The sequence below is a fragment of the Oryctolagus cuniculus genome, chromosome 3 (genome assembly GCF_964237555.1).
Source record: "Oryctolagus cuniculus chromosome 3, mOryCun1.1, whole genome shotgun sequence".
Taxonomy (NCBI): domain Eukaryota; kingdom Metazoa; phylum Chordata; class Mammalia; order Lagomorpha; family Leporidae; genus Oryctolagus; species Oryctolagus cuniculus.
In genome coordinates, this window is record NC_091434.1 from 62,045,738 (window position 1) to 62,072,813 (window position 27,076).

The window sequence follows — 27,076 nt, forward strand, 5'->3', positions numbered from 1 at the left end:
CATTTATAATATTGCCTTGCCTGAACTGCACAGGCCTCTACTTGGTCCATGCTCTAGTCTAGCCCCTGGAGGTGCATGGGTAGGACATAAAAGTACCTAAGTTCTATGGTCAAGTTGCAATGGTTGTGTAGGTGTATAGGTGAGTGTGACATATTTACTGAAATATATAAATAAAAATTGGCATTTCAGTAAACCATCATTTTTTGGTATAAAAATATATAATATTGTCTTGCCATGTGTCCTTTTGACCTTGCTCCAACTGCTCCCCTCATGTCATCTGGTGAAGTTTGTGCCCCACTGGACCTGGGGTCCAGCTATGCTTTCCATCTCGCTGGAGCAGCAGGCAGATGCTGAGAGCCGGGGACCTGGGTGACGACTACACCATTGCAGAACTGCCCACGACCTGCTGCTGGAAACACAAACAATTGCCAAACATCAAAATATAGGTAAAAGCACTTTGCCTTTTTGACACTGGAATATTATTATGGACCTTAGCACAACTAAGGCATGGTGCTGACTCAGTCTTCTGAACTTGAACATGCTTTTAAATTGAGCTAAGGGGAGTCTACAGCCAGTGGATCCTTTTAATTCTGTTTATTGCTGTACGAGAATCCTCTCTTCTGGCTTCGTCCCAGAGACCTCCGAAGGTTCCAGCAGCCTGGGAGTTGGTCTCTGGGATGTCTTTGCGTCTGACCTCTGACCTAGCCCTGTGTTATTTTCAGCTGTTCTTTGACAGGGAATTCAACAGCTGCTGTTTAATACCACAGACAACTTGTGACACATACTGGGTTTCTAGCAATAAGATTAATCTGCTGATCGTGGGCTCTGATTGGAAGCTGGCTATAATTTTCTTGTGCAGGGAGTAGGGACAGAAATAAAAACCAAGCCTTGAAAAAGTGTTTTCATTTTAAAACTAAAACTGTGGCAAACGCACTTAGCATGCACCTGTAATTGAATAAATTCGTGTTCTTGCTGCGATTAAGAGGCAACAGCAAAACTGTTGTTTTCTAGTAGTTGTGATAACTGAATTTAAACATGCTGCTTAATACAGCAGAATAGTTGAAAAGAAATCCTGAAATCTTAGGCATCTACTGGTAAATTCTGGTTGAAATGTTTTTAAAGTGTCCCTAAGAGAGGGTCTAAGAACATGTGATGATACATTTGAGAAAAGCAAATGACTGCAAAAATTCATTCAAGCAACTTTGCAACCAAACCCCAGAACAAATATCAGAACTTCTTTAAAAAGTCAATTTTGGGTGTCTTTTCTTTGCATAAGGGAAACTTGAAAAGATTGAGATCCAGGTCAATGACTTGTCGGTTTCAAAGTCCGTGGTTACGACTGTTTAGTTTCAATGGCAAAGCTAATTTGAGTTGTCAGGATGTGAGTTTTTTTCCATTTGCAATCAAACATCAGCTGATAGGCAAAGAGCTCAAAGCCGTGCTTTACGTTTAAGATAATGGGAAAAATAGCAGGCACTTAGTGTTGCCATACCAGGGGTGTGGCGCTTCCCTCTTGTTAGTCCTGCTCTCTCCTTCTCTGTGTCTCTCATGATAAGCTCAATGGGGTTGTCTATTTTTAACCTCCTGTTCTTTTCTTTTGGCAGAGTCATCAGTGCGAGCCGAGCCTTTCCCTGAATGAATCCAAGTAACCCCGGTGGTTGCCTTCTGCAAGGACCAGCAGAGCCCGCATCTGTGCCGAGGCCGCCCGAGGTCCGAACTCGGGGCTGTCGGGGACCATGGCCAGCCAGGGAAGTCCTGGCGCCGGGTTTTCCACGACGACCCTCAGTTCCGTAGCTGTGCAGGCTGGGGACTCCAAGATCGTCATCGCCGTCTTAAAGGTAAGCCAGCAGCATTCTTTGTCCTGGGCGGTGTGGGCTTTAGGCAATGTGTGGATAACCCCGGGAGCCTTCCACGTACCCAGCAGGGCACAGCTTATAAACGGGAACCCGGCATGGACTTCTCTTGCGTCGGTTAAATCAGGCACCCAGAGAAAGCCCGACGAGAGTTCAGCTGGTTACTGGAGTTTCCCTTTCCTCTGAGTGAGTCAGACAGCATCTGCAGCAGCGTGATTGGGGAAAAAAGGAAAGAAAACAGAACCTCTACCCCACACTTTCAGTGTGGTCTTGAGAGGCAAGGCATCCGCGCTCAGAGGTTCAGGACGCCCAGCGGAAGTGTTCAGCCGGCCTGGGCAATGCTTGTGACTTGTGACACTGGGTGCACGGGGCTGGGAGGGGCAGGCTCCGGCAGTTAGGGGGTGGCGCAGTTTGGGGCATGATGGAGAACGGGAAACGCCTTGGAGGAGGTTGAGACTTGTGCCTCACACAGCACTGGTTTCTGACGTTTTAAAGGCACTCCTAAATCCTTGTCACACTCGTGGGAATGAAGACTGCTTCCCCCAGTGAAGGTACAAAGGGCACTCACCAAATTTGCTCTAAGCAGAGAGTTCAGGCATATTTTCTGCCAAGCAATTTTCCCATTTACAAGGATAACCACACATCTTCAGGTTGGGGGAGACATCAAAGATTTTATTCCCTATAAAAAAAAATGCACCGCAAAAAAACTCAGAAGCGCTTGGGCTTTACACAGTTTACCATGCAAAGAATTCAGAAGCGAAAGAAGGGAAATGTAACCCACAAGCTGGTGCTCCTCAGCCAGTTATTTCCTGGGCCCCCCAGGCTTCACTGAATGGCTTCTTTGGCCTTTTGTTAGAACGTGGACAAGCCCTGCTTAATTTGATGCAATTGCTGGGATTTTTTATGGTAATGGGGAAATTCTGAACAGGAAAGCAAAACTTGACATAAGCAAAATGAATCACTAAAGAAGCCAAGGATGCCAAAGGGGCTCCTTTCCCAGTGCTGTGCAGACCTGGCCCCCGTGTCCAGGCGACCTCGGCCAACTCCCTCGCCCTCTCAGCTTTTCAAAGGCAAGAGGTGGTGATGAAAAGCCTGAAGCAGAAGTAGCAGGAGCTGATCCTGTGCGTGGGCTTTCATGCAGATTTCACCGGTGGGGCAAAGAGGCAACAACAAAAACAAATGTGTTTTTCTTTTCCTCTATATTCTAAGATCAGGATGAGGACTGATGAATAAATTAGAGGAGGGCCAGCAATGGATTCATAGATTGAATGAAAGACAATGAACACCTCTGCATGACACTGGAAAGTCATTTTTCACGTTTTTGTGTTTCTATGACTGTTCTGTTACTGTCCCCTGCCCAGCCCCGTCATGGACTGCATCCTGCGTATACAATTCCCCAAGCTACTCCGAGTGGAAGGTCTGCCTTAATGGTCTGATCTGTAGTGACTCCCTGTTTGCAAGCTCTTTCAAGGCATTCATTATAGTCTGCATGGAAACACACTTTTCACATTTCTCTTCAGTGATTCACAGGTCTATGTGAGTGTGCGTGTGCCTGTTAGGGGTTCCATTTGCTTCCTTTTGCTTCTTAGTGGTTCCTCATTTGGGACCTTTTTAGAGACACAGGTTCCCCAGGAAATGCAATAAGAAATTGTCTTGAAGCAGTGAAAATCCAGAGAAGCAGGAACAAGTAGACTGCCTTCAAATGGCAGTTGAAACGCGTGTCTAATTTTATCAGTATTTTCTTTGACACGTTTTTGAATACTTCCCAGCAATGAAGGTTGAGAAATACTACACTTTGTCTTGGAAATGGTATAAAAATCAATTGCTTTATCTGAAATTTATTCTTTGTATTTAAGCCAGCAAGGCCAATATAAGCACATTAATTGGCCTAAATTGCAATTACAGAAACTTGACCCTAAAGGAAAACTGCATCCTACCTGCCCATGTGGGGTTTCACTGTTTCTATGGAGTTCAGTGTCTGGTGAGTGAGAAAGGGTACATAAAATTGCACAAACGATTCTATAACTTGGTCATATTCAATAATACATAATCAACTATATGGGTTCCTTATTTGAGAATTTTTGAATTGAAAGCCAGGTTACGAAGAAGAATTTATCTCAAGAGTATAAAAAGAAAAGGCAGGGCATAGATTGATGTTGCAAATTAAGGAGGGTCCATCTCTGTAGAAAGAATAAAGTATTCACAGTGTAACTTAAAGTTTTCAAAGGAGGCAGGTGAAGAGAAAAAACCAAGAGGAAATTAAAGTATTTTATTTCACTTTTATTTTTAGTGTGGCAAATGGGTACGACTTCAGGTGGCTGACTCACAGCCCAATCTTCTAGAAATTGGTAGCAATCAAGACGAAACCAAAAAACTCCTTCACGATCATGAGCTTCTTCTGGCCAAACTTAAGGTAAGATATTAATAGACTCTCTTCTGATTCTTCTGTTGCTACTGGCCTATGCCATTTGAACATGGTGCCAGACAGATAATGGCAAACTGCTGCAGGTATTCATGGGCAAACATCAACATCACTGGGAAGTAACAGAATTTTTTAACACTTTCCCTAATGTGATAGAAAATATGGAGTGATAATATTTTCACTGTGCAGAAATAAGTAATTTTTTCCTGGCTGTCTCAGTGTAGAAAAAATATTCCATCACTTTTCCATTGCATGCATTATATTGTCAAGTCACAACAGATCTAAATGTTGCATTGTTAATAATACCTTCTAGCAAGAATAATTTAGAGGTTCCCCCTTACATTGAAACATCAAACATATCTTATTTGTCATTTAGTATTAAGAATTTTTTATCAAATAATACTTTCATTAAATTGGACTTATTATTTCATATACTTGTATGTTATTAAGGTAGGAATCTAAAAAATAATGTTGGTTTGAGAATGGTTTGACCAAGTAGGATCAGGGCTAGCTATATAATTTGTAGGGCCCAAGGCAAAATGAAAATGTATGACCGCTTGTTGAAAGAGTGAACCTATCTGGATATTCTTCATTTCTTTAATGCCTAGCTCCTTCAAGTGCGAAGACACTATGGGTAAGTGCACACCGTAGATGTCTGCCTCCTGACTCGGTGCACAAGCACAGGCCCAGCCCCACCCTGCCTGAGCTCAGCCCTGCCCTCGGCCAGGACAGGAAGTGGTGGTTACAGGGTCCGGGAGGCAGAGCAGCCAGGGCTGCAGAGAGTCTGTCCCTGGAGGCAGGAGCACAGGTTGATGAGAATTTGCTCTCCATCACTTGCTCTGTTGTCCCATGGACTTCACATTTGAGACGCAAATTCAAAGATATTGAATTCACCAAGAGTGGCAAGACGGGGACAGGTTGTAAACACCAAGGGTTGTCCCCTTGTCGAGAGGGGTGCCGGTGACACAGCCAGCCCTGTGAATACCAGTCCTGGAAAGCAGGTGAGAGCACAGGAGTTTCACGAGGAGTTGGAAGCCTGCAGTGGCCAAACGTTGGGCGTTTATAGTGTTTTAATATTACTGTCTTCTTTGAACATTTAGGCTGGAATTCCCATGTGCTTTCTAGATTTAGGAGTGGATCTGATCTGCATCTGAAACAGTGTTTCTTTTTCTTTTTTTTTTAAATACCTGTGATTGGGTGCTTTGTTTAAAAGAATTTGAAAGGTAGAGTTACAGAGAAAGAGAGACACAGATTTTTTTTCTTTAAATGTCTTTTGCTTTTTCATTTTACTTAAGGTACACAAATTTCATATATTTCATGTTTACAGATTTAGGAACATGGTGATACTTCCCATCATTCCCTCCCTCCTGCCCATGCATCCACCCTTCTTCCTCCTCCCTCTCCTATTCCTATTCTTAATTTTTACAAAGATCAATTTTCAGTTTAATTATACTCACAGGATTATCCCCACAATAAGTAAAGATTTTAACAAATGGTATAAAAAAACCGGCCGGTGCTTCGGCTCACTAGGCTGATCCTCCGCCTTGCGGCGCCAGCACACCAGGTTCTAGTCCCGGTCAGGGCGCCGGATTCTGTCCCAGTTGCCCCTCTTCCAGGCCAGCTCTCTGCTGTGGCCCGGGAAGGCAGTAGAGGATGGCCCAAGTCCTTGGGCCCTGCACCCCATGGGAGACCAGGGTAAGTACCTGGCTCCTGCCATCGGATCAGCGCAGTGCGCTGGCTGCTGCAGCCATTGGAGGGTGAGCCAACGGCAAAGGAAGACCTTTCTCTCTGTCTCTCTCTCTCACTGTCCACTCTGCCTGTCAAAAAATAAAAATAAATAAATAAATAAATAAACCAAAACATAACACTGTTACTCAACAGTAGAGACAAGGGCTGTAAATGATCATCCGGTCTTAAACTGTCATTCCTACACATTACATTTTAGGTACTCGATTAGTTACCATGGATCAGGGAAACCATGGTATTTCTTTTTCGGACTAGTTAATTTCACTAAGTATAATGATTTCCAGATTTCTAGTTGGATACATTTTGTTGCAAAAGACAGGATTTTTTTTTTTTTTGGCTGAGTATTCCTCAGTGTGTACATATGCCATGATTTCTTTATCTGGTCATCAGTTGATGGACATTTGGGTTGATTCATATCTTAGCTATTATGAATTGAGCTGCAATAAACATAGGGGTACCAATAACTCTTTCATATGCTATATGTACTGTCTTCTGCAATGGCTGCATCAGTTTACATTTCCACCATCAGTGGATTAGGGTACCTTTTTCCTCATATCCTTGCCAGCATTTATTGTTTGTTGATTTCTGTATGAAAGTCATTCTAACTGGGTGAGGTGAAACCTCATTGTCTGTTGGCCATTTTGATTTTCTCTTTTGAATAATGCCTGTTTAAGTCCTTTTCCCATTTCTTAACCGGGTTGTTAATTTTGTTGAGTTTCTTGAGCTCTTTATATATTTTGAGTATTAATCCTTTATCAGCTACATAGTTTGCAAATAATTCCTCCCATTATGTCAGTTGTTTCTTCACTTTGCTGAGTGTTTCTTTTGCAGTGCAGAAGCTTCTCAGCTTGCTGTAGTCCCATTTGTCAATTTTGGCTCTGATTGCCTGTGCTTTTGGGGTCTTTTCCAAGAAGTCTTTGCCTATGTATGCCATTGTCTTTAAGAGTTTCCCAAATGTTCTCTAGTAATCTGGTGGTTTTGGGTCATAGATTTAGGTCTTTAATCCATTTTGGTTGGGTTTTTGTGTAAGATGTAAATTAGGGGTCTTGTTTCATACTTTTGCATTCAGTGATCCAGTTTTCCAAGCACTATTTGTTGAAGAGACTTTCCTTGCTCCAGGGATTGATTTTTGCTCCCATGTCAAAGATAAGTTGATTGTAGATATGTAAATTGATTTCTGGAGTTTCTTTTCTGTTCTGTTGGAACACATCTGTTTTTGTGCCAGTACCAGGCTATTGTGATTATAACTGCCCTGTAGTCTGTCTTGAAATCTGGTATTGTGATGACTTCAGCTTTGTTTTTGTTGTTTATGATTGCTATAGTTATTCAGGGTCTCTTCTGTTTCCATATGAATGTTAGCATTTTTCTAGATCTGAGAAGAATGTCATTGGTATTTTGATTGGTATCACATTGAATCTGTAAAAAGAATGGATGTTTTGGTGATATTGATTCTTCCAATCCATGAGTATGGAAGAGTTTTCCATTTTTTTGTATCTTCTATTTCTTTCTTTGATGTTTTGTAATTCTCATCATAGAGATCTTTGACATCCTTGGTTAAATTTATTCCAAGGTATTTGATTGTTTTTGTAGCTATTGTGAATGGGATTGATCTCAGAATTTCTTTCTCAGCCATGGAATTGTCTGTGTATGCAAAGTCTATTAATTTTTGTTTGTTAATTTTATATCCTGTCACTTTACCAAACTCTTCTATGAGTTCCAATAGTCTCTTACTGGAGTCTTTACTATATATAGAATTGTCATCTGCATCTAGAGATAGTTTGACTTCCTTCTTCCCAATTTGTATCCCTTTGATTTCTTTTTCTTTCCTAAAGTTTCTGGCTGAAACTTTCAGGACTGCCTTGGATATCAGTGGTGAGAATGGACATCCTTTTCTCATTCCAGATCTCTGTGAGAATGCTTCCAACGTTTCCCTGTTTAGTAAGATGCTGGCCGTGGGTTTGTCATAGATTTCCTTGATTGTGTTGAAGAGTGTCCCTTCTATACCTAATTTGCTGAAGGTTTTCATCATGAAAGGATGTTGTATTTTATCAAATACTTTTTCTGTCTCTATTGCAATAATTATATGGCTTTTGTTCTTCAATTCATTAATGTGATGTATCACATTGATTGATTTTGTGAATGTTGAACCATCCCTGCATACCAAGGATAAATCCCACTTGATCTGGGTGAATGATATTTCTGATGTCTTGTTGGATTTGATTAGATAGTATTTTGTTGAGGATCTTTCCATATATGTTCATCAGGGATATAGTCTGTAGTTCTTTTTCTCTGTTGTTTGTTTTTCATGTTTAAGAATTAGGGTAATGCTGGCTTCATAGAAGGCATTTGAGAAGATTCCCTTTCTTTCAGTTGTTTTGAATAGGTTGAAGAGAATTGGAATTTAGTTGTTTTTTTAAATGTCTGGTAGAATTCAGCAGTGAAGCCATCTGGTCCTGGGCTTTTCTTTCTCGGGCGGGTCTTTATTACTGATTCAATTTCCATCTCGGTTGTTGTTCTGTTTAGGTTTTCCATGTCTTCATGACTCAATTTTGGTAGATTGTATGTGTCCAGGGATCTATCCATTTCTCCAATTTTTCAATTTGTTGGCATATAGAACAGGGAGATGTCTTCTACCCACTAGTTTGCTCACCAAAAGGCTGCAACAGTCAGGGCTGGTTCAGGCTGAAGCCAGGAGCCTAGAATGCCACCTGGGACCCCTACATGGGTGGTAAAGGCCAAATACCTGGTCTGTCCTCTCCTGCCTTCCCATGTGCATCAGAAGGGAGCCAAAACAGAAATGGAGCAGCCAGGATGCACATGGGATGCTGGTGTCACAGGTAGCAGCTCAACCTGCTATGCCATAACATTGGCCCCCAGACAGTGGTTTTCTGAATAAATAGTAGTAAATGTTATTGGAAAATCAAACTGAGAAATTGAAGAAAGAATGTGTGTTGAAGAAAGGGGGTTGTCAGAATCCAGAATTGATTATCCTGTTTGACATCTCATTGCTACTGGGCTCTGGATTCTGGGCTATTTCAAGGTAGCAATCTTGTTATCAGGGCGTCTTTTGTGTATGAGAAAACAAGAATAACATTACAATGTGAAAGAGTGTGAAAACAGGAATCAAAAGACCTATATTTACTTTGAATTACACCACAAATTAGTGTAGTGTGGCTGAAAACTCAAGGTCTTCCTGTTTGTGCGCTTGCCTTGAATCCCCAGTCCCGTGAACTGTAGAACTCAGTACTTGCTCAGAATTCCTTCCCATTCCCACACGTTTGCTTTCCCATGGTGTCCTGCCCCTTTTTATGCACCTGCTAAATGTTCCTGCAGAAGCAAACCTGCACCAGAAGCCACATCCTTCCCAAGTTCCCACTGATGTCTTGTGCCCAGCCAGCATGTCCCCATCCACTGATGAACTGTGGGTACTGGGGAGGTGCACAGCTGTTTGGGTCTCTCAGGATACCTCTCTTATCCCCTCATCCCTACTCCTACCATGACTACAATGTAGGAAGAATGTTTTCTTAAGCAGGGCAGTTTTGCTCTCCCCAGCTCCTAGGCTCAGATCTGAAAACATCAATCCATCCATCCAAGTCTATCCAGGAATTCAATCTACTAGGATCCATCCTCCTCGGAAGGTGCTTGTTGTTCTAGATTCTAAACATCTTGGTCTTTTATGTTGGCCATAGGGCTATGGAGCAGTCCCCTAAGTCTTCTGGACTTGAGGCCTTTTATCTATAAAATGGGAGAGGACAGATGAAAGCTCCTTGTCTGTTGTGGATCTTACCACACTGTATCAGGCCATGGGAACATCTCCTCCACACCGGGGCAGTGTTTGGTGTAATGGTTAAGACATTGCCTGGGATTCCTGCATCCCATCTTGAAGTGCCTTGGTTTGAATCATGCTTTCACTTCTAATCCAGCTTCCTACTAATGCACACCCTGAGAGATAGCAGGTGATAGCTCAAGTACTTGAGTCCCTGCAACCAACATGGGAGATGCAGCTTGAGTTTCTGGCTCTTGGCTTCTGCCTGGTCTAGCCGCAGCTGTTGTAGGCTTTTGAGGAATGAACCAGCAAATAAAAAATCTCTGTTTTATTCTCATTCTGCTTTTCAAGCAAAATAAAAAGAAATAATTAAATAAAATAACATCTCCAAGAAGTTCTTGGGCTTCATCTAGACGTCTGTGCATAATCTCTTGATGTCCAGCTCTCATGTATTCCCCACTCACTCTGTCAACTCAGCTACCCAAACCCGAGAGATTTTAAGTGGCAGGATCATCTCCCAGATGCAACTGATCCTAGGGTTATTTTAAACAAAAATAATCAAAGGGCCTAAAGTCTATTTCAGATTTGCAGACAAAATTCATCTTAAGTAATGAAAAATCCCAATTTGCATTTACTACTGCAACCAGTTGATAAGTTATTAGCTTTCTAGGTAAGTAGAGTTCCCACCTGCAAACAGAATGCTGTTGGCTCCAAGTTAGCTTTAACATGACCTTCCAAGAACCAGAGGCATTAGTAGTTGAATAAGCCAATGATATTTAATGCTGAATCTTTGTTCTCATCCTTTTCCTGTGCACAGTCCCTGAAATTTGCTCTAATTATAAAGAAGAGTGCTTTGGAAGGGGTACTGGGGCAGAGTAGGATGGAGTTTTATGTCGAATTCAGGCACAGTATTTAGCCTCTCTGGTGTCAGGGTCTTTATTTGAAAAAACAGAATGATAATTAAAAAACAGAATGAGGATTAACTACATACATGTAAAAAAGAAATTGGAAGGATAAATGCCATGATGTATGGAATGTGGAAGTGTATTTTTTAAAAGAAATTTTTAGAAGAAAATTTTAAAAGGAAAAAGTGGGAGCAGATATTTGGCCTACTGGCTAGAATACCTGCATACCCTATTGGAGTGCCTGGATTTGAGCCCCAGCTCCTCTCTGATTCCAGCCTGCTGCTAAGGCAGACTCTGGAAGGGGACAACTAATGGCTCAAGTGGCTGGGCGTTCACCACGCATGTGGGAGAGCAGCATTGAGTCAGCCAAGCTCAGCTCTGGCTGATGACAGCATTTGGGGAGTGAATCAGTGGATGTCTCTCTCTCTCTGTCTCTTTTCTACATCTCTCTGCCTCTTCAATAAATAACAAAAAAATTAAAAATAAGTCAAAGAATAGTTATGTGACTATGTTAATGGTGTTTATAGCAAGGTAATTAGGATGCTCAATAGAAAAGCTTTTTTTTTTTTTTTTGCCTTCCATTAAAAATTATTTGAAATCCTAGTACTTTTGGCTAAAAGGAAGAATTCTGGAGATGCGGACGTTCCTGAGTTTTCCGGTGTTGGCAGTGTCTCTGCTCCGGAGGTCTTATTTTTCCCTTCAGCAATGTCTTTAGCAGTCCCAGCGGAGCCTCCAGGGAAGAGATATTTCCTAATATTCAGTGGTGAAAATATAATCACGTGGAAAAAGCTGTAATTCTCCAAAGGCTTCTGGCTTCCCAAACGGCCCCCACATCATTTATAATGAGAAAGAAGACCCTTGTGAAGAGAGAGAGCAAGTGAGGGTCACGCCAGGGGAAGATGAGCCGGTGGCCGCTGTGAGCATCACATCCTCAGGTGAGGCACAAGATGGCGCAAGGAAGCAAAGCGGAGCTGGAAGTGCCTCTGCCTGTTCTGAGAACACCCTTGTGGGCATCTGCAGGTGCATCCCTGCTGCCAAAGGAACGATGACTCCAAGAAGCAAGAAAACCTGGCCCCTGGCCCCGGAGGAGTGTAAGCCAGTGTTAGTTGAGCTTTTGTTTATTTCCCGCCACACATGTTGCTATTTGAAGCTAGTCCAAGGCCAGGATCACAAGGAGCATTTTTGAGATCATAGGCCTGTGGGCCTTGCAATCTACTGTTTATTTAGAAGATATAATCATTTAAAATGAGCTCTACAACTGAAAATTATTCATGGAAAGTGGAACTCACAGTCCTTCTTAGTAATGAAAATATTCGTGGTGTGAGATTTGGAATGCTAGAACTCGGACAGTTCAGATTAGAACTGAGGAATGAAGTGGCAGGGAATCACCGGCTCTACTCCTGATGTCCAGGGTGGCTGGGCTAGCTTAGATGTGAAGCTGAAAATAAGCCTTCCAAATTCTGGCCAGGAAGCAATGGATACTTTCACTCTAGAATAGATATTAGCCAAGAGACAGGGCATTTTCTTTTGTTCTGTTTTTTTTTTTTTTTTAATTAATTAATTTATTTTTTTTGACAGGCAGAGTAGACAGTGAGAGAGAGATACAGAGAGAAAGGTCTTCCTTTTGCTGTTGGTTCACCCTCCAATGGCCGCTGCGGCCGGCGCATCGTGCTGATCCAATGGCAGGAGCCAGGTACTTCTCCTGGTCTCCCATGGGGTGCAGGGCCCAAGCACTTGGGCCATCCTCCACTGCACTCCTGGGCCACAGCAGAGAGCTGGCCTGGAAGAGGGGCAACCGGGACAGAATCCGGCGCCCCGACCGGGACTAGAACCCGGTGTGCCGGCGCTGCAGGCGGAGGATTAGCCTAGTGAGCCGCGGCACCGGCCTTGTTCTGTTTTGATTGCTTTTTAAAATTTGTGAAAATTTCTTTGAGAGGCAGTGAGAAAGAGAGACAAATAGCTTCCATTTGCTTGTTCACTCCCCCAAATGCCTGCAGAAGCTGGGGCTGGTAGCCAGGAACTCAAACCGCATCTCCTAACAGGGTGGCAGGAACTAAGTTGAGCCAGCAACACCTGCTGTCTCCTATGGTCTGCAATATCAGGTTCTGGAGTCAGGAGCTGAAACTGGATCGCAAACCCAGGCACTCTGATGTGAGGCTTAGGTGTCTTATCCAGTGTTTTAGCTACTGAGCTAAATGCCCGCACCTGCTTTTTTTGTCTTAAGTCAGCTATAACTCCTGCCTGATTAGCTTTAGCCAGAATCCATGTTTTCTAAACTGTATGCTCTGCCTTATAATAATGTATAAATATGTAAAACTCAAGAAGTTTGCAAATGACATGGCCGTGTATTCTCAAGACAAGTTCATCTATTGATTAGTCCTCAGGAGAATAAGGCAAACTTCTGATTCCATGTTTAGCCCTTTCCCCAAATTACCTACATCCTCCTGCTTCTTCCTGCCAAATATTAGACGTTAAGGCACTTGAATACCATTAGAATTGTGTATTTTTCACTGGCTCCAGCTCCAGGCATGATGGATTAAATGCCCCCTCCCTGTCTCTTCTAGTTGCCTTAGTGGGGGAGCAGGTAGTTGAGGCTGCTGGAGAGTGAGAGTAAGATGAGCAGGTTGATTGGGAAAGAGACCAAGCCAGCTGTGTTTCCATTCACACCCCGCCCAGTACTTCCTGGGCTGGATTCAAAGGTGCGTGCCACCCTAGTGCATATGGCGGGGTATGTCAACAAGTTCATGGGAAATGGAATTTACATAATACACATTGTCCTAAACTTTTTGAAGAGTCCTTGTATGTTTGGATTTCAGGTTTTTTGGATCAAGAAACCTTATTTTTAATTTATTTCTCCTGAACTTTTGGAAATACCGTCAGATAAAGACAAAAACGCTTCAGAAGAGCTGAGCAGTAACAAAGGGTACTTCAAAAGGTTGGGGAAGAAGGGGGATGTCCTCCCCTTTTTCCCCCCGTTTTGTTTATGCTGTCTCTTTCCGGTGATAGTGGAAGTGGAGGCATAAGGCAGGTGCCTCAGTCTCTGGGAGGGGAAATCCATGACTAGAGGAACTATGGTCCCAGAAGTGCCGTTGGATTCACGTCGCTTTGTTTCTCCCTGTCTCTCCCTGCTCGAACCCGTAAATGCGACTGTGCAAAGTGCATGGCCCAGTAAGGAAAGTAATGTGCCAACCTTCAGACCAGAGGATGGTAGTGGAGGTCGGAGCTTCCAGCATATAAATTGCAGGTACTGAGTAAAGGCAGTGAGGTGAGAAGACAAGGGAGAGAGCAGTCTCATCTTTCAACTCTGTAACTCATATCCTAAAGTTGGCTCTCTGATTTTCTTCAAGGAAACCCTGATCACTCTCTCAGTAGACAAGGAACTTGGTAGAACTACAGGATCTCAAATTCAGTCCTATAAGATATATATTTCACTTTAAGAATCAACTCAAGAGGTCGGTGCTGCGGTGCTGTGGGTTAAAGTGCCTACAAGCTGTCATACCCCATGGGCACCAGTTCGAGTCCCAGCTGCTCCACTTTCGATCCAGCTCTCTGCTATGGCCTGGGAAAGCAGTGAAGGTGGCCTGCACCCATGTGGGAGACCTGGAAGAAGCTCCTGGCTCCTGGCTTTGGATAGGTGCAGCTCTGGCTGTTGCAGCCATTTGGGGAGTGAACCAGCAGATGGAAGATCTCTCTTTCTCTTTCTCTACCTCTGTCTGTAACTCTGTCTTTTAAATAAATAATATGGATCATTTTTTTTAAAGAGTCAACTCAAAAAATGCCCCAAGTTTTTCCATAAATGGTATTAGAGAAACCCAAACCACTGACTGCTTTCTGAGTACCTGAGCTTCTTTGGTTCAGTGATTCCATGGGACATACATTTTATTAATAGGTTAAAAAAACACTAATTTGATGTGCTTCTTAGACTGGCAGTGAGTAGAAATAAGTAATGCAAACTACAAGTGCAGGCACCATATGTACTTTAAAATTTTTTGGTATCCACATATAAATTTGAGACCATTAAGTGCTTATATTAGAGAAGAATATCTCATTGATGATCTTAGCTTTTTCCTTAAGTGTCTAGAAAAATGTGAACAAATAAAATCAAAGGAAGTAGGATAAAGATAGAAAAAAATTCAGGTAAGAGCAGAAATGAATAAAGTTAAAAACAAAAGAATTTAAAAAGCTAGTTACCCAAAGGCTCATTCTTTACAAGGTCTGTAAAAATGGTAAGCCTCTAGCCAGACTGAGAAAGTAAAAAAGATAAAAATGTTCAATATTAGACATGAAAGATGGGTATCATTGTAAACCGCTTTGATAATTAAACTATAGTAAAATAATGCCATGAACAGCTTATGCAGGTAAATCCAACAGTCTAGATTAAATTAACTAATTCCTTAAGAGCCATAAGTTATCAGAATTTCTCAATAATAAAAATAAAAACAAGTGAAAATAACTGAATGTTTTAATATATTAGGATAAGTTAAATATATCATTTAAAATGTAACCATTATAAAATAATTAGTGATAATCATCAAGGAAATACAAATCAAAATCATAATGAATCATCATGTCATGAGTGACTACTATAAACAAATAACAAATGCTGGTGAGGATATGGAGGAAGGGGAACTGTAACCCACTACTGGTGGGAATGTATGTTAGTGCAGTCATTGTGAAAAGCTGTGTGGAGGTACTACCACCCCACCACTGAGTAAATCCCACAGAAAGTTAAATCAGCATATCAAAGAGATACCTGCACTCCCATCTTTGCTGCAGCATTAGTGACAATAACCAAGACGTGGAATTAACCAAAGTATCCACGGACAGATGAATAGATAAAGTAAATGTCACACACACACACACAGAGAGAAGGGAATATTATTCAGTCATTTAAAAGATGAAATCTTGTCATTTGCAACAACTTGAATGAAACTGGAGGACATTTTGCCAAGTGAAATAAACCAGGCACATAAAGACAAACACGAAGTGTTCTCACTCCTATGTAAAAGCTTAAAAACATGGACCTCATGGAAGCAGAGAGTGCTGTAGTGGTTCTTAGAGGCTAGGAAGTGGAGGAGGAGTGGGGTAGGGAAAGATTGGATAATGAGTACCAGAAATACAGCCAGGGAGGAAGAATTTAGCTCTAATAGTCTATAGTGCAGTAGGGTGACAATAATGGACAGCAATTTATTAAGTACTTGACAATGACTAGAAGGGTTGTGAAGTTCTCAACACCTCAAAATGCTGAGTGTGGGAGGAGATGGAAGTGCTAATCAGCCTGACTGAATCATTACACATTATATGCGTATATTGAATCGTCATCCTTGAACCTCATAAATATGTATAATGGGTCAATCAAAATGAAGTTAAAAAATTTTTACTCTGTTTTGGCACTAATACTTCAAGGTACAGGGTATACTTCATTCTTATAGCACATCACAGTGTGAACCAGGCTGTTTCAAGTTGTTCATCACTGCCAAATTGAATAGTTCTGAGTTAGAAAATTTGGCTAAATGGAAACAGTTTATTTTTTAGTTCTGAAGAAGCTGAAAAAAATAAGCCAATGCACACAGGAGTTGAAAAGGAAAAATTGAAAAATGAGATTTCATTCAGAGCTGAGACATTTTAAAAAAGCAGGCCAAGTTATTTCTAACAGAAAAATTGAAAGGAATTAGAGCAGTATTAGATTCTTTAATGAGAGGAGTTGAAATATTTTTTTCCTGCTGTCCTTTTTCTAAAGTGTGTGAAATTATTTGTACAAAATTTTGGTAACTACTACAATTGATTTTTCTTTTTATAAAGAAAAATAATTTAAAACTAATTACACAAGCATTTTGAAACAATGAAAAGCTTTATTAATCCATTTTGAAATGTTGACGGTGGGTGACAGTAAATAAATTGTGAATTGTAGAGTTATAAAATCCTGAAGCATTATTGCATATTTCATGAATTCATTTGCAATTATTTGTTCATTCATTGTGCAAATGTTGCTTCGTAGATTTCTTCTGGTTATGTTGCTTACTAATGGTAACAACATGGAACGCCAAATGGAATTCAGATTCTAAAAATAGCTGAACGTATTTTGTTAATATGTCTGAGTTAATTTTCCTTAATGTTGGCTACTAGATCATTTCAAGATTGTAAATTTCATTACTTGAGTGATAAATATATACTACAAAGTAAAGATCTTCTTTTCATTAGTATATGTGAAAAGCTTGGACTAACAACACTTTTTTGTTTTACTTCATTTTTAAATATTTCACAAATAACTAGTTTTCATTCATGGTTGTAGATGCTGGCCTAAGTTGTGAATGATAAACAAAAGGAAGGATGCAGATATTACTGAAAAAGGATGGTCTTTAAGAACTTGAGTGTTCCATCAGTTATAATCATCATTTAATGTTGTGTGCCGAGAAGAGATAATATATGTAGAAATGGAGCAAATATTTAAATATTTGGTAAACTTTTTTTTTTGTTAGAAAATTAATCAAGATTAGGAAGAAAAAAAAGAAATAGTAAACTCTGGATTTTCATTTTCTTCCAAGAATTGAAAAGCTTTCTATAGTGCCCAAGACTAGCAATTTGCCTTACAACAAAGTAAGTTAAACACAGGGAATTCTAACAGTTTCAATCCTGAAATGACTATGCGGACCAATTTGTTAGCCATTATTAGAGACTCCTTTTAATGGATCAGGTTTATATTTCTACAAAAACTAAGCTTTCAGCATTTTTCCATAGTTGCTACAATTTTCAACTTTATAGACCAAATATTTACTTATGGAACATCCTCTGTGTACACAGCTGAGAGTTGGTACACAAAGCATTGTGGACATGAAATACTATAAAGTAACATTCCTTGTTCACTGGAGATGCTAATAGAAGCAGTAATGGTTATTACCTATTTGTCACTGACTAGGAGCTTGTCATATATTTAATCTTGAAGTCAACCTAGAGAGGCAGGAAATATTTATATTTAGTGTGTGATTAAACAAATTCAAAAGAGGCTTATGCCCAAGTCCTACAGTTGCTTATGCCAATATAAGTCACTGCTATTCCAATGTATTTAAGGAGGTATTATTAATACTCAAAGTACAGCCATTGCAAGAGTGCTGACAGTTGGTTCATGTAAGAGTCATCATCAATCCAAGAGAGCAGAATAGTTATTTGATAACAAGAAAAGGGATTTATTTGTAAAGTCAGGAGTCAGAATGACATTCCAGATTAGAGGACAGAGTTAGCCATGCTGTTGAGAAAAATGTCAGCAAGGCACACCTGGGATACATGAAGCACTCAGGATCACCAAGGGCTGAGGTTACACTGGGTGGAATTCAAGATTGGAGCTGAGTAGCAGCGCACAGTGGACTGCACAGGTCGGGTTGTCTTGAGAGCAGGCTCTTAAAGCAGAGGATGGTTTCGATCGAGGTTTGTGCAGGTTCCCTTTATCAACACAGCAGGGAGCGTGGAATGGGCACTTTTGGAGCTCAGATGTGTGTGCTGGCTGCTGATAGGCATGGCCTGGCATCTTCAGTGGGGAAGTCTGCGTCCGGGCCGTGTTCTCGGTCTAGGACTGTTTCTAGGAAATTCAGGAATCCAAGGAGAGGGGAATGATGTGAAAGGAGCGATCGTAACCAGGAGCAGCTGGAAGAATGAAGCCCTGGTTAGTTGCTTCTCTGCCTGGCTGGAGCATCTGCACCACCTGGAGAAAACATAGGCCTCATATCCTCGGGCCCCAAACCTGCAAATCGGCACGGCTGGGACACCTGTATGGCTTTCAGTTTTCTGCAATTGTCCCACACAGTGGGGTATGAGAAGCCCTGGCCCAAACCAGAGGAAAACACCTCCCCTTCAACACCCACGTTAAAGGGCTCGAACAGGGATACCATCGATGGAATTGTAAGAAGGACCATGGAAAGCAGGAGGCTCAGCATGAAAGTCAGGGCAAGGGAGATTGTCCAGACAGAAGTGCTGACCAGCACTGGGGCAGTAGCATGCTTGGGGAACCTGCCAGCAAGTTTTCCAGGGAATATTTGTTGCTCTCAGGAACCTTTCTGGAATTCTCTCCACTTAGCGCTGTTGGCCATGTCCTCCTTTGTAGCCTACCCACCCGTGCGTGGTATCTGTTTCATGAGAGGCTCATGGATGTTTCATTAGTCTTCATTAGACTGTGGACCTATTTCTATGCCTAAAACACAGCCCTGATTTGATCATATGTACAATGGAAGTTTGTGGGTTGAATGACCCAATGCTTGCATCCATTACCTAATAACTGTGCACTAACATAGTCCCTGTGTTGTAGCAAAATAAGTTAAAAGCCATTTAATATCTGGGTTGTGTGAAAGAAACAGACGATAAAGGAATGTAGGTCAAGAAACGAACAGTGATGATTTGAACTGTTTTCACATACCTTGCTCTTTTGGTTCACAACACTTCTGAGGGCTTGGAGCAGACTCAATTATTAATGTATAGAACATTTGGGCCCCTATGAGAACAGAGTGGAGGGGATGCACTATTAATACTGTTAGCTTTTCTGATTTGCATCATTACTCCTAACTGGAGGATGGATGTCCAAGTGCGTTATGAATAGCCCCATTGAGGACCGCTAGCTCAGCCTCCTCTGGAAGCTGTCCTTGAGCTCTGGCCCCACCTGGCCTGGGCCCCTTTTCTCCCTGGTGCTTCCTCTGGGCTTCCTCATTAGATGCAGGTCTCCCACTGATGTGCTGTTGGCCCAAGTGAGGGCTGTGAAATATTCACATCGGTGTCATTTTGGGTACCTGCTTGGATGGCCATCAGCTAACACTCTGGGGAGAACAAGGCCATCTGTGCTTGGCACCTGCTGCATGAAGCTCTTCCTCACTTAGCACTGCTCTTAGCATTGGTTTCCCTAATTTTTCACAAATGTTTTTATTTCCCATAAAGAGTGTAAGCTTTCCTCTGTTGAATAGAGATGTTATTGGTACATATTAAGTTCTAGCTGGATAACTTCTTTTGAAATTACTTGTTAGGGTTTTAAGACCTAAATCATAGTGCATGCACACACACACACACACACATGTATTTATGTATAGACATAATACATTGAGTTTTTATTCAGTGCTTGCTATGTGACAACCATTTAAAAATGTAATATTTAATTTGGATATTAAATATATTTTTAAAATATATTTGTTTAATGCATTCTAAAATGTGTTTAATTGTTAACATAACCCTGTGAGATAAACTGTTTTTTTTTTAAAGAAGGGAATTTTTAAAAAAGATTTATTTTATTTGAAAGGCAGAGTTAGAGAGAGAGAGGGAGGGAGGTCTTCCATCCACTGGTTCAGTCCCCAGATGGCTACAATGGCTGGAGCTGTGCTGATCCAAAGCTAGGAGCCTCTTCCAGGTCTCCCATGTGGGCACAGGGGCCCAAGGACTTGGGCCATCTTCTGCTTTCCCAGGCTATCAGCAGGGAGCTGGATCGGAAGTGGAGCAGCCAAGACTCGAACCGGCACCCATATGGGATGCCAGCACTGCAGGCAGCAGCTTTTACCTGCTACACCACAGCGCCGGCCCTGCGAGGTAAACTCTATGAGCACTGATGCACCTTCACAATTGTACTTGCAACCTCTGCCTACCTGGATATGAGTTCTGCTGTTGCTGCTTAGCTCTGTAATTCTGAGAAGATTAGTTATCCTCTCTCTGTCTCAGTATGTGTACCTGTTAAAAGAAAAAAAAAGGTACTAATGCTGCCCACCTCTTAAGGCTGGTGTGCAGATTCAATGAATTGAAACATTTAAGGAATTTGGGGGGGGGGGCAGCACTGTGGCATATTAGGATAAGCTTCCACCTGCGTGCAGCATCCCATATGGGTGCTGGTTCTAGTCCCAGCTGCTCCATTTCCCATCCTGCTCTCTGCTATGGCCTGGGAGAGCAGTAGAAGATGGCCCAAGTTCTTGGGCCCCTGTACCCATGTGGGAGACCCGGAAGAAGCTCCTGGCTTCGTATCAGATCAGCTGTAGCTGTAGCAGCCATTTGGAGAGTAGACTAATGGACGGAAGACCTTTCTCTCTGTTTCTCCCTCTGTAACTCTTCCTCTCAAATAAATAAATAAAATCATTTTTAAAAAAGGATTTAGAACAGGGCTTCAATCATGGGAAGTGCTATAATCATCATTGTAATGATTGTTATTGTAATTTACTTGAAAGGCAGAGCTACACACACACACACACACACACACAGAGCGAGCTTTCATCTGCTGGTTCACTCCCCCAAATGCTGCACCAGAAGAACAAAGCCAAGAGCCAGAAACTCAACCTCCATCTCCCATGAGAGTGGCAAGGACCCAAGTACTTGATCCGTCACCTGCTGCCACCCAGGGTGTGCCTTAGCAGGAAGCTCATATTGGAAGCAGAGCGGGGACTCAAACCCAGACACTTAAATGTGGAGAGCAGGTGCCTCAAGCAGCATTCTTAAGCTCTGCACCGCACAAGCACACCACCTGCTATCATTATTTTTAATGGAAAGCAGTGCACACAAGTTGAATTATTTGCCTTGGCCGTATGGCTAAGAAGCTGTGCAGATGAGACTCTAGTTCTAGGCCTGTGCCTTTGTGCCTAACCACACCCAGTATGTTGGGTGCACTCCAGTTGTTAGCTGTACCTTAAAGTCCCGCTCACGGAGGGGAGCTGGAAGGACATGTGAGTCACTTCTCAGAGGGCCGAAAGGGGCCATTCAGTAATTTCTTCTCAAGGTTGCAACTACAGATCTTATAGGATCTGCATCAATCAAATCACACTAGCAATAGGGTGCCTGTGCCCTACAACACTGGATTCCCTGTTCACTGTGCTTGCTCTGTGCTTGGCACTGCGGGGAACGTGAAAGCTATGGAAGAGGCATCCTTGACCTCCAGAAATGTATCATGATGATGCGTACAGGGTGAAAATAACCGTGGGAGACCCGTGAAGCAATTAAATCACAATATCAAGGCACTTGATGATTTATTAAGTCCCCAGATGAAAGATGTTGTTAGGGAAAACACTATAGGCAAGTTCAGGGGAAGAGAAAAATTAATTTAGCTGCAGTGGTTTCATGCAGAAGGTGGAATTTAAGGTCAACTTTGAAATATGGGGTTGTGGGAGTAAGTGGAGGGAGAGAAAATTTTCTGAGGCAGGGAAGAAAGCTCACTCTTCAAGGCAGAAGCCACTGTCGGTCCTTTTTTTGGACTGGCTTCATCCTGTGAACAGATGTTAGTTTAATGCTTGTGTTTGTTTATCCTTCTGTTTGGTACAGAAACTTCCTAATGTACGGCTTTCATCAGTTCTTAGGGAATGTGTCATTCTCATTGCTGTTTTTGTTTTTTATTCATGCAGGGTAGAGTTCAAGTTCCCAGTGAAATGCACAATGGCTCTTGATGAGCCTCCAGGACTTTGCTTCTTGTCACATAAAGACCCAGGAAGTGGGAGGGAAAGGTAGTGAATCCAAGCAAGTCCAAGGGCAGAGACAACTGCCTCAAACACCAGAAACCACTGGTAGGAATCTAATCTGTGCAATGCTACATTATTTCTAATTCCATCATTTATTCATATGCAGATAGCGAAGGAAGAAAAATTAAGCAAATGCATGTATGAAAAGCAGTTGTGATGTGACGGGTTTTTGGTTGCATTTGAAATCTGTTTTAAAATCCCATTTTTTTAATTTTTTAAACTTTTATTTAATAAATATAAATTTCAAAAGTATAACTTTTGGATTATAGTGGTTTTCCCCCTATAACCTTCCTCCCACCCACAACCATCCCATCTCCCACTCTCTCTCCCATCCCATTCACATCAAGATTCATTTTCAATTATCTTTATATACAGAAGATCAACTTGGTATATACTAAGTAAAGATTTCAACAGTTTCACCCACACAGATACACAAAGTATAAAGTACTATTTGAGTACTAGTTTTACCATTAATTCGCATAGTTCTACACATTAAGGACAGAGATCCTACATGGGGAGCAAGAGTACAGTGACTCCCGTTGTTGATTTATCAATTGACGCTCTTGTTTATGGCGTCAGTAATCACCCGAGGCTCTTGTCATGAGCTGCCAAGGCTATGGAAGCCTCTTGAGTTCACAAACTCCGACCTTATTTTTTTCCTTTTTTTAACTTTTATTTAATAAATATAAATTTCCAAAATACAGCTTTTGGATTACAGTTGCTTTTTCCTCTCCCATAACTTCCCTCCCACCCACAACCCTCCCATCTCCCACTCCCTCTCCTCTTCCATTCACATCAAGATTCATTTTCAATTATCTTTATATACAGAAGAACAATTTAGTATATATTAAGTAAAGATTTCAACAGTTTGCACCCACACAGAAACACAAAGTGTAAAGTACTGTTTGAGTGCTAGTTATAGCGTTAATTCACATTGAACAACACATTATGGACAGAGATCCTACAAGAGGAGTAAGTGCACAGTGACTCCTGTTGTTGACTTAACAAATTGACACTCTTGTTTATGGCATCAGTAATCTCCCTAGGCCTGTCATGAGTTGGCAAGGCTATGGAAGCCTTTTGAGTTTGAAGCCTTTTGAGTTTGCTGACTTTGATCTTATTTAGACAAGGTCCTAGTCAAAGTGGAAGTTTACTCCTCCCTTCAGAGAAAGTTACCTCCTTCTTTTTTTTTTAACTTTTATTTAATGAATATAAATTTCCAAAGTACAGCTTATGGATTACAATGGCTTCCCCCCCATACCGTCCCTCCCACCCACAACCCTCCCCTTTCCCACTCCCTCTCCCCTTCCATTCACATCAAGATTCATTTTCGATTATCTTAATATACAGAAGATCAGCTTAGTATACATTAAGTAAGGATTTCAACAGTTTGCTCCCACACAGAAACATAAAGTGAAAAATAATAGATGATTTTTTTAAATGATGATGAAATCAGAGCAGACCTATTGTCATGTTTAATCCCAGTGAGAGTCAAGTTGGGAATTGATAATTTCTTTTTTTTTTTTTTTTTTTACAGAAGATCAGTTCAGTATGCATTAAGTAAAGATTTCAACAGTTTGCACCCCCATAGAAACACAAAGTGAAATATATTGTTTGAGTACTCGTTATAGCATTAAATCTCAATGTACAGCACATTAAGGACAGAGATCCCACATGAGGAGTAAGTGCACAGTGACTCCTGTTGTTGACTTTACCAATTGACACTCCTGTCTATGGCATCAGTAATCTCCCTATGCTCCAGTCATGAGTTTCCAAGGCTATGGAAGCCCTCTGAGTTCTCCGACTCTTATCTTGTTTAGACAAGGTCCTAGTCAAAGTGGAGGTTCTCTCCTCCCTTCAGAGAAGGGTACCTCCTTCTTTGATGACCTGTTCTTTCCACTGGGATCTCACTCACAGAGATCTTTTGCCAGAGTGTCTTGGCTTTCCATGCCTGAAATACTCTCATGGGCTTTTCAGCCAGATCCGAATGCCTTTAGGGCTGATTCTGAGGCCAGAGTGCTATTTAGGACATCTGCCATTCTATGAGTCTGCTGAGTATCTCACTTCCCATGTTGGATCACTCTCCCCTTTATTTATTCCATCGGTTAGTGTTAGCAGGTACTAGACTTGTTTATGTGCTCCCTTTGACTCTTAGTCCTTTCATTATGATCAATTGTGAACTGAAATTGATCACTTGGAATAGTGAGATGGCATTGGTACATGCCACCTTGATGGGATTGAATTGGAATCCCCTGGTATGTTTCTAACTCTACCATTTGGGGAAGTCAGCTTGAGCATGTCCCAAATTATACCTCTCTTCCCTCTCTTATTCCCACTCTTATGTTTAACAGGGATCACATTTCAGTTAATTTTCAACACTTAAGAATAACTGTGTATTAATTACAGAATTAAACCAGTCATATTAAGTAGAACAGACAAAAAAACTACTAAGAGGGATAATGTATTAAGTTATTCATTAACAGTCAGGGCTATGCTGATCAAGTCACCGTTTCCCATAGTGTCCATTTCACTTCAACAGGTTTCCTTTTTGGTGTTCAGTCAATTGTCACCGATCAGGGCAAACATATGGTATTTGTCCCTTTGGGACTGGCTTACTTCACTCAGCATGATGTGTTCCAGATTCCTCCATTTTGTTGCAAATGACTGGATTTCGTTGTTTCTTACTGCGGTATAGTATTCTAAAGAGTACATATCCCATAATTTCTTTATCCAGTCTACCGTTGATGGGTATTTAGGTTGGTTCCAGGTCTTGGCTATTGTGAATTGTGCTGCGATAAACATTAGGGTGCAGACTACTTTTTTGTTTGCCAATTTAAATTCCTTTGGGTAAATTCCAAGGAGTGGGATGGCTGGGTCGAACGGTAGGGTTATCTTCAGGTTTCTGAGGAATCTCCAGACTGACTTCCATAGTGGCTTGACCAGTTTGCATTCTCACCAACAGTGGGTTAGTGTCCCTTTTTCCCCACATCCTCGCCAGCATCTGTTGTTGGTAGATTTCTGTATGTGAGCCATTCTAACCGGGGTGAGGTGAAACCTCATTGTGGTTTTGATTTGCATTTCCCTGATTGCTAATGACCTTGAACATTTTTTCATGTGCCTGTTGGCCATTTGGATTTCCTCTTTTGAAAAATGTCTATTGCGGTCCTTGGCCCATCTCTTAAGTGGGTTGTTGGTTTTGTTTTTGTGGAGTTTCTTGATCTCTTTGTAGATTCTGGTTATTAACCCTTTATCTGTTGCATAGTTTGCAAATATTTTTTCCCATTCTGTCGATTGTCTCTTCACTCTCCTGACTGTTTCTTTTGCAGTACAGAAACTTCTCAATTTGATGCAATCCCAATAGTTGATTTTGGCTTTGACTGCCTGTGCCTCCCAGGTCTTTTCCAGAAATTCTTTGCCTGTGCCAATATCTTGAAGGGTTTCTCCAATGTTCTCTAGTAACTTGTAAAATCCCATTTTTTGCACAAAGAATATTTTTGATAATCGTTTTACAGTAAATTAAGAAGAAAACGTCTGGCTCTATGCATACTTAATAATGCAGAGACTACACTGTAGTCTTGCAAGGTAGAGGTTGTTGTGATTTTATGATTTTTTTTAAGATTTATTTATTTGAATGTCAGAGTTACCCAGAGAAGGAGAGGCAGAGAGAGAGAGGTCTTCCATCCACTGGTTCATTCCCCAGATGGCTGCAACGGCCAGAGCTGAGCTGATCCATAACCAGGAGTCAAGAGCTTCTTCCAGGTCTCCCATGCAGGTTCAGGGGCCCAAGCAATTGGGCCATCTTCTACTGCTTTCCCAGGCCATAGGATAGAGCTGGATCAGAAGTGGAGCAGCCGGGACATGAACTGGCGCCCATCTGGGACGCCAGTACTGCAGGTGGTGGCTTTACCTGCTACGCCACAGCACCAGCCCCTTATGATTCTGTAATGAATGCTTCTGGTTTGAAAAGTGACCACCCTCAAAAAAAACCCCATACTTCTCTTTTTTTAAACCAAAGTGATTGATTCAATATATGGGCAGAATTTTCCAAGTAGTTTCAAATTTGATCTCTTTCTTTGATTACATGTTACTGGTGTTTCCTAGAGACAGCGGGACCACTGATACGTGAGTAACTTGGGTTTGGCAAAGGAACCCCTGCCAGTTACGGAGGGGACGGAACTCTTAATTAAATGGAGGCGCCCTGTTGTGAGCTTTCTGTTGGAGGCCGTTTAGGCTTGGGGCAGCTGTGGCCCTCGGGGTTGTCAGCAGCTCTTTGACCCCAGCTTCTGTTTCATACTGGAAGGCGACCAGACGTGTAGTCCTGTCACTTGTGTGCCAGTTTGGATTAGGGGCAGCCCGTACAAGTAAAGCAGGGTAATAAGACCAGAGAATAGGCATGTGCAATAGGTTTTCATTGCTAGAATTAGGCAGTGGTGTGTTCATTTCTCTTTCATTAGAAAAATATTTTGAAACCAAAAAGTCATTTTACAGTATGCATAAACCCAGAATTAAATAAATGTGGTTTGCAGAGAAGGGTATCAGACATGTTGATTTAGAAATAAAACCATAAATATGCCCATAAAAGGAAATGTGATTTGCAAAGAATTGACCCAGCTAGCTCACCACTGCCTTATACTTTTGCTACCATTAACAATGACATTGATTCGAACAGTTACTACCTCTTTATTGAAGATTGAACAGTACCAGGCACTGGGTAAGCACTTTGCCTCCATCACCTCATCTCATTCTTGTAACAGTACTGTGAGGGAAACCATATTATGCCCATTTTCTAGATGTGGAACCTGAGACCTGGTGATTGTGTGAGATCCCACAGGTAGGAACAACAGAGCTTCTGCTGGTGGAGTCTTCAGTGACACTTAGCTTAGCCCTCTTGCGCTCACTTATCCTGTCCTTCCCATCCAGTTTCT

The 27,076-nt window shown here is 41.6% G+C and overlaps 1 protein-coding gene across 5 annotated transcripts in view; it reads left to right on the forward strand.

Annotated features, from left to right (window-relative positions):
- The first annotated feature begins 1,440 nt into the window (after nucleotides 1-1,440).
- CCDC141 (coiled-coil domain containing 141) overlaps nucleotides 1,441-27,076 on the forward strand; it is a 202,846-nt gene continuing 177,210 nt past the window's right edge. For 4 of the 5 annotated variants that reach the window (XM_070070578.1, XM_070070581.1, XM_070070582.1 and 1 more), the window contains exons 1-2: nucleotides 1,441-1,838; nucleotides 4,144-4,266. In XM_070070578.1, the coding sequence (XP_069926679.1) occupies nucleotides 1,737-1,838; nucleotides 4,144-4,266 (225 nt within the window). In that variant the 5' untranslated portion in view covers nucleotides 1,441-1,736. The remainder of the gene's footprint in view (nucleotides 1,839-4,143; nucleotides 4,267-27,076) is intronic. The other variant, XM_070070579.1, reaches the window with a different exon arrangement.